We start from the raw sequence: 12,692 nt of genomic DNA, 5'->3' as shown, positions 1-12,692 counted from the left end.
AGAGACCCGACAGGCCGTCTTGGCCGCTGGGCTTTACGCCTGCAAGAGTACAGCTTTTGCGTGTCCTACAAACCTGGGCGGCTACATGAGGACGTTGACTGCATCTCCCGCTATCCTATCGACCCTCCCGATGGCACCGAAACCAATACAGATACCAGCGTTTAGTCGATTTCCGCCTCGTCACGCAACGCTGACGAGCAGCGTCGTGACCCATATTCGTGATCCGTCTTCGAATGTCTTACCTCGGAGCAACAGGACGTTTCCATGCGTATGTTTGTTCTTGAGGATAGGGCCTTATACCGACGCCATAAGGATCCACATGGTGCCGAACTGCTTCTCGTCGTTCCCCAGCCTCTGCACTCGACAATTCTGTCGCAGTTATACGATGTGCCCGCCGCTGGTCATTTGGGTGTCTCCTGTACGTACGAACGCGTGCTCATGCGCTTTTTCTTGCCTGCGCTATATCGCTCTGTTTGAAGCTACTTCGCTGCCTACGAATTTTACCAACGCCGCAAGAAGCCTCCATTGTCTCCCGTTGGGCACCTTCAGCCCACAGATATTCCCAGTGAGCCATGTTACCGCGTCGGCCTGGACGTCCTTGACCCATTTGCAACTTCATCCTCGGGCAACAAGTAGGTGGCCATTGCGAAAGACTGTACCACGCGTTATGCCATAACGCGGGCCCTCCCTACGAGCTGCGCAACTGATGTGGCTGATTTTCTTCTTCATGGAGAGACCCTACCTCATGGCCTACGTCAGAAACTCACTGATAGTAGCCACTGTTTTGTTTCTAAGATCTAAGTCCATCGATGGCCTTTTTTGCTCTTGCTCCACGTCTGATAAGTTCACGATGGCTTACCATCCACAGACATACGGACGCAGCAAGCGTCTCAACCATACACTCATGGACATGCTCTCCATGTACGTGTCAGATGATCACCGGAATTGGGACTGCACATTACCCTCCGTAACGTTTGCATACAATTCGCCGCGTCGCGATATTACTGGCTATTCTCTGTTCTATCTACTATATGGCTGTGACCCGCTCCTGCCTCATGACTCTCTGTTCCCTTCCGATGCCACCACGACCACGTTTTATGGTCACAATGCCCTTGTTCTCGCGGCCTCAGCATGTCGCATTGCCCGCGGCTGTCTTCTGGCGTCTCACACTATCCAAAAGCACAGTTATGACAGTCATCGTCGGGACGTTCATTTCATTTCATTTCATTTCATTTCATTTATTTGTTGTTTGAGACATACAGCTGTCTCAGGTGTTGCAGCAAAAGGCAGTATTCTTGCCTGACAAAGGCTGCAGCACCCAAAGCATGTTGACACTCTGAAGCAAACAACAGCACAACAAATTACAATTTTCGAAATATGATAACATATCAAAAGCGATTAACAATTCGAATCTCAATCAGTACATGTTAACAAGGGAAACAAAACAATGATATTGTGGTACATAAGGAAGTTATACAATAAAGTAGTGAAGAAAATACATTTTAACAGATTTCTTGAACCTCAAGGTTGAAGTCAAGGTTTGTAATTGTTCCAGTATTGTGGGATTATTGTTTAGTAAGGTTGATATTTGAAAGTGTAATGCCTGTTTCCCTTAGTTCGTGCGAGTAAGCGGTATAGAGATTGGGTCATGTCTGAGATTATACGGAGTTTCCTTGGTGGCGAAGGTCTGATTAAATTGTATGTGATCAACTTGACGGAGACGGAACGCCTCGAGCGATAGCTTGTGCAAAAATAGGCGATCTATATGGAGTATGCCAAGCTTATCAAAAAACGGTTTAGTGTGTGCAAGAACAGGTAGGTTACAAACTGCCCTTACGGCTCTTTTTTGCAGCCTATATAGTGACATAAGGTTAGTTTTGGTAGTAGTTCCCCAGACCAGAAGGGAATAGTGTAGACGAGAGTGTATTAGTGTGTAATATAGCTGTTTCTTTAAATTCATTGGAATAAGATGCTTTAACATGTTAATCATTCCCGTCGCTCTACGAATGTCGGCTCTGAGGGTCTCCACATGAATGGACCAATACAGGTTTTCGTTAAACCATACGCCTAAAAATTTTACGCACTTCGTATTTTCTATAATGCGCCAGCCCTAGGTCACTTGTCCTCCTTTAGTTACCCTCCCGTTGCGTCGCCCTTTGCGAAAAACTGCTGCCGCGATACGTTGGGCCATACCAAGTCCTTCGCCAAGTCACCAGCCTCACATATGAGACATCACATGTGACTTCGACGTCTTTTACCTCCCCCCCCCCCCCCCCAAGAACTGATAACATGCACGTTTCGTGCACAAAGTCCTATAACTCACATACTGATTCGACACCCTAGGAGTCATCGAGACGATGCTTCTACCACTGGGGGTTAATGTCTCACACGTCTTAGCGCCGCTATGGACAAAAGGACGTTGGAAGGTGAAGACGAGGTTGAACTGTCTCGACGACCTGTAGATGGTGTTACCCTCACTACTCAGCTACGACCTTGTAAGTGCTTATATTGTAGATACATATATTTTCTCCCCGCGACAATACATTTATCTCCTTTATCTGCTTAGGACAATCCTAGGATTCAGCCTTCTGGGGTCCAAGGTAATTCAACCATTTCATTTCTTTTACGGGTACGAAGTAATGTGATTGCTGCCGGCACAATGGATGCATGCCATCTCGCCTGTGCAGATAACTCTTATATGGCCTAGCTTTAGACACTTGTAACATTGCAGTTGTCGGGGAACATAAGGATACACCGGGTGTCTCACGTAGCCCAACTTAACATGATAAAGTAATGCTTCTTCCTTGAAAAGCAGTTTGACGCTCGCCGAGCGACCGAACCGACGAAAGTCAAGGAACATCACAGCTGAAGGCAAAAACCTTTGGAACTCTTTGTCACTGATATCAATCACCACATCGGAAATAACGCCTACCTTAGCGCGACCACCATACATAATCAACGACAAGACTGCAATAGCTATGAGTATGCGCATGATTTAAACATTTTCTAGTGCAGCCTGGATCGCAACTTCTACTGAGACTATGTTCTTTCTTCATGTTGAAACGCACTGCATTGACTACTTTCGGGGCCACATTACAAAGGTAAGTGTAGAGAATCTCTCAGTGTACGGAGTTTACATTTTTATAGACGTCGAGAGGTCCAAAGGCAATCCTGTGTGTCTGAGTAAGCGGTCCGTTGGGGCCCTGCTCACTCACGTCTTCTGTCGTCTTGCAGTATTTCTTCTTCAGTCGCTTGCACGTTACGATGGTTTAATCGCTGTCGGAGTCCATTGACTCACTGCTGGAGAAAAAGGAACCCGAAATCTTCATGTCGACGTACCGAGCCTTACACTTTATCACTGGGGACGCAGTGCTCGGAAGCGTCCTCGACGCAAGCGATGGCGTGCTGTCTGTCATCCCATCGGGCGGCTTCTCGTCCAACAATCGCAATTAAGCCTCCACTATGGTAAACTATCCCAGCAAGGCAAGAATCTGCGCTTGCTAAGTTCACTTCATATCCGTCCTCCCAGGCAAGCAAAATTGTATTTGATTTAACCTCTTGTTAACCTGTGGTAACATGATGTTAACCTATGCATTGGATGTCAGAGCTATTTAAGGTGCAGAATGGGTATTTAATCTTTTGTTTGGACGCCTTCTATTTGAAGCGTAAATAACGATACCATTTCATGGTTAGTGCCATTCTTGCTATAAATGGCCACTAAATATTGATAATTTCTTCCTCCTGCAGGTTTCCACTGGCGCCATGCCCGGCTGGGTGTTTAACGGCAATGAGGATCCCTATGAAGATCCACTCTCAATGGCGATTTTTATAGCATTCTGTTTTTTTGTGCTTTTTGAGGTAGCCAGAATAAAGGAAGAGAACGAAAATGGGACTTCGGTGAGCATAAGTTATCCCAATGTTTTTTTCGCGCACGTCCGACAGAACTGTGAGGGTACATACCTAAATATAAAAGGTTATGCGCGCGCCGTCTAATTCAGAAATGATAATCATAAATCAAAAGAATGTTTACGGACCCGTAAGAACGCGTACAACTGTGGTGTGATCGCAGAAGATTATATAAGGTATCTCACACGCAATACATCTTACATAATATAAACGAAACACATGACCAAATGAAACACTTAATGGTATCTACTTGATGGTAAATTTACCACGTCCACTTCAAAAAACACTGTTACACTGTACATAAAAAAATATTACTGTGAGCCTCGACTTCATGAAAAACACCGGGAGCACACAGAAGTGTGGAGTCTGTACTCGGGCGTACAGATCTTAGGCACCATTCTCACTGTAGGAAAAGTTTGTCTGGAGAGACGATTGGGAACCGCGTAGAATGGCGGCGAAGACGCTCGGCTTCACCAAGTTTGAACAACTCGACTAGATGGCCTCATACTATCACTCGTAGTTTGCGCACTCTGAAGTGCATTGCTTTACTCGATTGCAGAGATCATTCTGCAATGTTGCGGAAGTACGACAAAACCTAGCCAGCACTGTAGAAGGTACTTGCAAACCGATCTCACCGTCGTTGTACTCTTAGTGCACAATACCCCAACAAAACAAACTATCCTCCGGTGGCTTTTGGCAGTTAAAAAATTGCTACGCTATGCATGCACTTTGTTTAGCCAGAACCGTGAGAACATAAGTGTGTTTACTACGCGCACGTTTGGTGACACCGGGAGAGCTACCCTTGCGATGAACCATAGTGTACTGTAAATACGCTCCTAATGAAGACAGCCCTTTCTGCTATCTTTAGCAGGGACGCAGTCACTGCTTCTGGGTTTGCTCTAATGGAGCTAACAGTGCGTCGCCACATGTGAAGTTAAGCACCCCTAGTAGAACGTTTGACGCCTTTCATTTCTATATACTCGGTCTGCGAAAGTTAATCAGGTTCACTTCACGACGTCAAGCGCTTTCGCCAGTTTAAGACAGCTTTGATCTCTCCCTGCAGTGCTGTCTTTGTGTCCTTGGTATTAGGATGTATCCTGAACATCCTGGCAAATTTCGCAAGTCCTCCTGATTAGTTAGCAGCCAAATGCCCCATTCTAGATTCAAACAACCACGTCTTATTTTACAATTAGTTTACCATTACCTTAGTACAGCAAAGTCATTAAACTGCTGGCACACAATAGCTGGACTTGCTCTCTCACAGTTGAAGGGCTGGTGCACTGCCTTTTCGACGGTGCATTTTATACTGAATTCTTAGTTTGTCATCGACTATGCCAATTTTACTCGCAAAAAGGAAATTCCTAGGGGCGTAAGTGCAAATAGCCCATATTTTGCAGACATGATGCGTTGCTTGCGGGAAAAACTTAACGGTACAAACATTGGTATCAGGGGTCTCGTCTAGCAATTTATAATCGACACGAATAACTCTAAAGACAACATTCAAATATAAAATCAAATAACTCATACTTTCAATTTCTAAAGCGTGCAAATTATCGAGCGTCATTGAACCTTACAAGATTCTTGTACGCCATTTACTGATACTCAAACCTGCTTTTACGTATCTTTTGCATTTTAATATGTGCGCGGGTTGCTATGGAGTAATCTTTTCATATCTTCTTTTTTTCCGTTTGGCATTAGCACCATTAGAGCCGCACTATCCGAAAGTTATAATTAAGTAAAAAGCAGAGGGGCTGCCGGCACTTTTCGACCCAATTCTTTCTCTAACGAAAATTGCATAAAAGTGCTGATTAATAGAAGCACCCCCACTCCTTTTCTTACTCAATTTGCCAATTCGGGACCTTAAGGCTGAACTTTCATTGTATTTGATGTCATCATATGTTTTCTTTCTTTTTTTCAAGCTTTTGTATCCAGTGATGACTGTTTTCTTTTTTGTGTGTGTTTTTATTCCCAATGAGTGTTCTGCTTATGGGTAGCTGGCGCTTTGTGGGGCACCTAGTTGCCTTTCGCCAATGCCCAGGGAAAATTTGTATATAATTTTCCAAAAATAAAGCATAACTTATCCTATAAAATGCAGGTAAAGTTGCCTTCAACGAACCACATCTCCACTCGGAATATATTTGTCTTGCAAAACAGCAATATAAAAAGCACACATACTACACCATATTACGCAGACGATATGAGACGTATGCAACAACATCCTTTGAAGGGCCCCTCACCACTTCGGGCAATATTGAGCTGAGAAGTGCCGTGGATACAATGTGCGCTAGTGATCGTGGCTGCAAAGCATTACATCGCTACGCGCCATGAAAAGAGCTGAAATTTCAAACCGAAGCCCATTTGCCCTTCTTCTCGTGGGAGCCACGCTCCCAGCCGAGCAGTCGACGGACATCTCGCACAAGTGCACCTGCGTACATCGCACTGCTATGACGTCGCTCGTGCTACGTGAGCTCAATAATTATTCAAGGCCACATCTATTATTTGTGGACTCTGTTGCTTCTGTAACGAATTATAGTTTAGAGAAATAATGAGTGTCTGCGTGTTCTTGTTTCACTTCGCACCGCAGCAAGAGAGACGTACTTCTTTTTCGTCTGCTTGTTGCGGCGTCGTGCAGACGCCCACGCAGACAATGAAAACCATGTGTTTTTCTACAAAATTCCAGCGCGTGACCATGATCTATGATCCGCTTGTCTCTTCCTCATAATTCGCGTAGCCCTTTTTTCATTTTGAAACACAGCGCTAGAGCTAGTTTCACAACGTGACAAACGTTCGTATGGAAACGCACCATATTCACAGCCTATTCCCATGAAATGAACGCGTAATAAACATAAGGGCATTTCTTTGATATTTATTGGTGTATGTAATGCTTTAATCGAGGTAGACATTCGAGTGGTTCTGTAAGGCAAAGCTCAAGTGCCCTACAATATATGATTCAGGATGCGATTATTCTTTTTTTGTGTGTCAAAGACAGCAAAAATTTGTTGGCTAACGAAAAAAATGAAGGTAGGGCTAGACATAATTGTTTCAAGCTACACCGCTTCTGAATATCTTTATGGTAGAGGATGAAGTCACAAAATAACAATTTCAGCAGTGTTTTTGACAATACCAGCGTGGAGCTTGCCGTGTTCGAAGAAATAATGACAGCAACACCAAATAATTCTGAACAGAAGAGGCTGAGGTGCTCATTTTGGCTAGTGCCTAGCTTCTAAAAATGTATATGCAAAGCAAAAGTGCAGGTAAGGTTAATGTTTGTATGTGATTCCGCCTAGATGCGGAAGCTGTCAGTGAGCTAATGCATAATGTCAGTAAAATAAAGAAGACAATAATTGCACGAGGTGCCAAATTGGCTATCGTGAGCAATATGAGCGGGAACACAGGAGCCGCATGTCAGAAAGTCTCAAACCATACTACGGGCGATAGGCGGCTGCCGCCATCGGAAACAATGTGGAAAGGAAGACGCTGTTCTAATAACTGCTGTCACTCCCACTACGCGTCTCTTTATAGAAAGTGCGAAGCTTCGCATTGTCAGTGCACATTGATAAAGCTGTTTGATATTCAGGTTACTGATAACTATGGATGCAGAAGCGTGTCCAATAGCAGCTCCGTTTTGAAGCGTAAGCATTCGGGAGCTACTTCCCTGGGAAATCTGTCCATCTGTTTGGAACGCGTGACATGATGCACTCTGTAAGATATACATGAAGTTCTATGGAGGTATATATATGAAAATGACCATACGCTAAACGCAGGAACGAGCGCATAAGAGCTGCGCTCTGAAAAGAAAAAGAAAAGCATGACTGAAAAATAAAATGACTCGCTATAAGTCTGTGCGCACGTAACCGTCTTATCGTTTATCGGCAGCCAGGGATATGCCTACAAATGTCGACAAAAGCAGGCGAGGTGGGAGTGCGAACAATTGGCAGAAGAGCGCATCTTTTCCCCTCTGTTTTCGATAGCACCATACGCGTATCGCCCTAACTCTGTTTCGAGGCTATTTTCCACTCGTTCCCGTCTTCCCGCTCATATCGTTCACGACGATACATTGCGTTCTGAAAGTAAAGCCTAAAACATTTTCCTAGTCGGTCTCGAATCCCCGCCGTGGCTGCCGCATTTGGATGGGGAAGAAATGCCCGAAAGGCCCGTGTCCCGAATATTGGGGGCACGTTAAAGATCCCCTGAAGGCCAGAATTACTCCGCTGTCCCCCCACTACGGCGTGCCTCATAACCAAATTATGGTTTTGGCATTTAAACCGCAGAAATGAACGGGACTAAAGTTTTTCTAGCCTGGCTAGAATATTTTACCTCACGTTTTGCAATACAAAAGCCTTCCTGAAAGGATGTAAAATATAATATGTCCGTGAGTAATATAATATACTGTATTATATTATATTAGTATTATAGTATTATTATATTATATTATTATATTATAGTATTATTATATTATATAATAGTATTACTTTAGTATTTATTATACTGTATTATATATTAAAAGCGACTAGTTTTGCTCATAAGATGCCTACCGTGCATTTCTTTCCAAAATTAGACGCTCTAAGTGCGTCTGGTCAAACATAGGCTCATTTATTTTTCACACGTGTATAGCAAATGCATAAAAGAGGAGTTCTCTAAATCCCACTGCGCACCATAGTCCACCTGCAACGAGTGTGCGAAAACGAAGTGACAGAATTGCGCGATAATGTACGGCAGAAGTCTTCCGCCGAGTCTACTTTATACCACAGCAGTGATCAACAAAGTCGGGCCGCTTTCCCGCAAAGCGCGGACATCTCAAGTGAATCATGACGTGATGAGCAGTAAATTTCCAGTAAACATGACGCAATAACATAAATCCTTGAACGTATTGTAACAAAAACTCTGTATAATTATCACTGACGACAGTCGAAACGTGGCGAAATGAGTAATCACAAACGTTTATTTATATAAAACAGTGGGTATCGTGGTATCCTGCAGTCCTAATGAACTCGAATAATGATTGCTCAATGCGAAAAAGGATACAAGAATTGCACAGTGATACTTAGCTGTCTGTAATGCAACGACGGCACGCTTCTGAGACTAGCCATGACATAGAAGTTTGCCCCTTTGTGTCATGGCTTTGTGACATTTGTGTCATCAACAAAATGTGATGACTAGTAACCCTAGAAAATATGATAGTGTCATGTCTTCCAAATGTTGGCGCTATATGCAGAATAATTCAAGTGGGAAGCGAAAAAAATTATGTACTAGCTAACACTGGTGCGCTCACCTTTTCAGAAGTGTAATTCTACCCCTCCTACGAGTCTAAGAAATTCATAACGTCAAGTCCTCACGTTCCCTTGTATGACGAGTTTTTTGCTTAGAATCTGTGACAGGTACCAGAAAAATTAATGCACAGGCACACTCTAGCTTGACGGCATAGAAAATGCGTTTGTTTGTAGCAAGGAATCAGGAGATACTGCTGGAGTGCTGAGCTCTGCAGTGCACCACCATTGAATTGGCTCTAATTCCAAAAGGCCCCGAATTAGACTATATGACAAGATAAGAAAACACAATTATTTCCACATCGGAAAAACATTCCTAGTTACCTTCAAAAAGATCGCCATTCGAGTCAATGCACTTGATCAACTTTTTCTTCCTTTGTGCGAAGCTTCTCTATAACACAGCAAAATTGATGTTGTTGAGTGGCTCTTGCAAAGTTGTGTTCACCCAATGCGTGAATTTCCCTGTTTAAAATAAATGAAAAACCTGCGGGGTAGCACCGGTCAATCAATATGACGGATGGGGAACGCCCTCCCATCACTGAGAGGCTAGATACCACGCCGCAGACAAAGCAGGCTGACATAGGCGTCTTCGTGATGGCCAAAACGATCATCCAAATTCGAAAGGTTTGCGCTTTCCCGCACACATTCCCTACGAATTCCCTATATATTTATCAGTAAAATGGCTGATTGACCATCTGTCCAACAGGAACAAAGTCCTACTGCTGCACAGTTCCAGAAATGCCAAAACAAGAAAAATAAAATTCCGGCTATCGTATCAAGCTGCAATATTCGTCCTATATTTTTTTCTCTGTTGGGGGAAAACGTGTTTTCAAATGGCACGAAAATTGTTCGGTTTCTCAATCGTAATAATAGCACTAGCCATCGTAAGCAGGGATGATCTTCTGAAGGAGGTTTGGATCACTGGATATGCGCCCCTGGTGCTCCTGGGTGTGCTCCCACACATATATGCCATATATAGTATGTTGATGGATGTACATGTGGGAGGCGGCGCATAGAGATAGCCGCCGTCATCGTCATTATCATTATTATCATCATCATCAGCCTCTTTTATGTCCGCTGCACGACGATGGCCTCTTCCTGCTATCTCTAATTACACCTGTCATAGGCCAACCGATTCCAACTAGCGCCAGCGAATTTCCTAATTTCATCGTTCCACCTTCTCTTCTACCATCCTCGACTGCGTTTTCCTTCTCTTGGTATGTATTCTGTAACCCTAATGGTCCAGCGGTTATCTAACCGGCGCCTTACATGATCTGACCAGCTCCATTTTTTTCTCTTGATGTGAATTAGAATATCGTCTACATCCATTTGCTCTCTGATCTAAACCACTGTCTTTCGGCCGCTTAACGTTACCCCTAGCAATATTCGTTCCATCGCTCTTTGCGTGGTCCTTACCTCTATCTCAAGCTTCTTTGTCAGTTTCCAAGTCTCCGCCCCATGTGTTAGCACAGGTAAAATGCACTGATTGTACACCTTCCTTTTCAATGATAATGGTAAGCTTCAGTCAGGAGCTTACAATGCTACCGTATGCAGATCTAACCCGTATTTATTCTGTCAATTTCCTTGTCATTATCAGCGTTCCCTGTGATTAATTGACCTAGGTAAACTTACTTCTTAGCAGACTCTAGGGGCTGACTGGCGATCCTGAATCTTTGTTCCTTTGCCCGCCTATAGATCATTATCTCTGTCTTCTAAATATTATTCTTCAACCCCCCTCTTACACTTGCTCTGTTAAGATCCTCGATTATTTGTTGTAACTCGTCTGCATTGTTGCTGAATAGAACAATGTCACCGGCAACCCGAAGGTTGTTGAGATAGTCGCCGTCGATCGTTACTCCTTGATATGACTGACGCCAGACATGGGCGAAGAACGAAGAACGTTACTCAACAGTACGCAGAAATATATACAGGCCCGAGCGGCGTGATGACGCGGCATGGAATCATGGTTCTTTCAAGACCGCGATGACGTCACAACGCAGCATCGCGCTATCACATTTCTTTCCCCCCCATAGGCTCTAGTTAAGAGTTGTCGTTTCTGAACCGATCCGGTTGCTTGCGCAAACGAGTGCTTCTACAAAAGATTGGTTCTTCCCTTATAGGTGGCGTTGGCTCTGACACTTGCAGCTGCCCTGGGCTTTGCTGTGGTGCCAGGTCTGCACTTGTAGGCGTTGGTTCTGACGCTTGCAGCTGCCCTGGTCTTTGCTGTGGTGCCGGGTGTACTAACAGAGGTCGGCACGACGTCATCCACTAGAGAAGGTTGAAGAGTGGTCGGACTCTGTTCTTCTGGCACTCCAGCTGATTTAGCCCTTTCATTAGGTAACGGACCGCTGAGTAGAGGCCGATAATTTGACGGTTCTGATGCAACTGGTCGCTCTTGAGCTGCCGCTGGATCAGCTTGGTGTGGGCGTAGATGGTCGGCGTCGGTGAATCGAAGATGCCCGTGCACTTCCAGAATGTACGTCACACACTCACAACTTGTCGTACCACACCTGTCTCCCAAGAGGCATGTTCCCCTCACACTGTCTTCACGTACACGCGATCACCTTCGCGAAACACACGATCACGCTTGTTTTTCGCATCGGCTTGCTTTTGTCGCATCTCACCGACAAAGCTGGGCTTCAGCAAAGAAAGCCTCGTGCGAGGTTGAAGCTTTAGAAACAACTGTGCCGGTGTTTGCCCCGTCACACTGCTTGGTGTATTTCTGTAGGCGATAAGAAAATTATTCACAGACTCCTGAAGCGATCACACACAAGTAACATCATGCTCCATGACTTGCTTTAACAGCGCCCGTTTTATTGTCTGCATGGTGCGCTCCGCCGCACCATTGGACGCGGGGTGATATGGCGGGGCACGAACATGCTTCACCCTATTGCGCTCTAAGTCCAAGACCTCAACAGACTCGAACTGAGGCCCGTTGTCGCTGACTAACATTTCAGGCAGCCCGTAGGCTGCAAAGACATTTCTTAGTCTCTCAACCGTCTTCGTGACAGACGTTGAGGAGATCGGCCAAACTTCCACCCATTCAGAAAAAGAATCAACTAAAACAAGGAACATGTGAGAATTGGTGCATGCAAAATCAATGTGAACTCGTGCCCTACACTTCGATGGGTAGCTCCACGAGTGGAGCGGCACAGGTTGGGCAGCTGGTTGGACTGCCTGGCAGATTTTGCATTTCCTGACGTACATCTCGATAGCTTGATCCAGACCCGGCCGTCATACAAAGCTTCTGGCTAGCATTTTCATGCGCGTACTGTCAAGATGCTCGTGATGAAGCAAGTCTAACACGCGTTCTCTCAATTGATCCGGTATTACTACCCCAGTACCCGACGTTAGGCACCTTTGCTCAAAGGACCATTCATAACGACGCACGTGATATGCCTTCATTTCTTCGGGGTATTGGTTTGGCCAACCATTCAGTGTGTATTCAGACACAGGACTCAAAGTCATGTTCCTCTTTGTGGCGTTATCAACATCCGCAGCATATAACGGCAGTCTCTC

At 44.8% G+C, this 12,692-nt stretch overlaps 1 protein-coding gene across 5 annotated transcripts in view; it reads left to right on the top strand.

Moving 5' to 3' along the window:
- The window catches only part of LOC135907182 (phospholipid-transporting ATPase ABCA3-like), a 326,965-nt gene that overhangs the window by 83,870 nt on the left and 230,403 nt on the right, over positions 1-12,692 (top strand). For all 5 annotated transcript variants that reach the window (XR_010565924.1, XM_065438856.1, XM_065438854.1 and 2 more), the window contains one exon: positions 3,748-3,897. Coding sequence is in view for 4 of the 5 variants with exons in the window: in XM_065438856.1 (XP_065294928.1) it covers positions 3,748-3,897 (150 nt within the window). In the remaining variant the exon portion in view is untranslated. The remainder of the gene's footprint in view (positions 1-3,747; positions 3,898-12,692) is intronic.

This window comes from Dermacentor albipictus, chromosome 9, assembly GCF_038994185.2.
Source record: "Dermacentor albipictus isolate Rhodes 1998 colony chromosome 9, USDA_Dalb.pri_finalv2, whole genome shotgun sequence".
Taxonomy (NCBI): domain Eukaryota; kingdom Metazoa; phylum Arthropoda; class Arachnida; order Ixodida; family Ixodidae; genus Dermacentor; species Dermacentor albipictus.
Note: the sequence above shows the minus strand (reverse complement) of the source record. Positions and strands in the feature narration are given on the sequence as shown.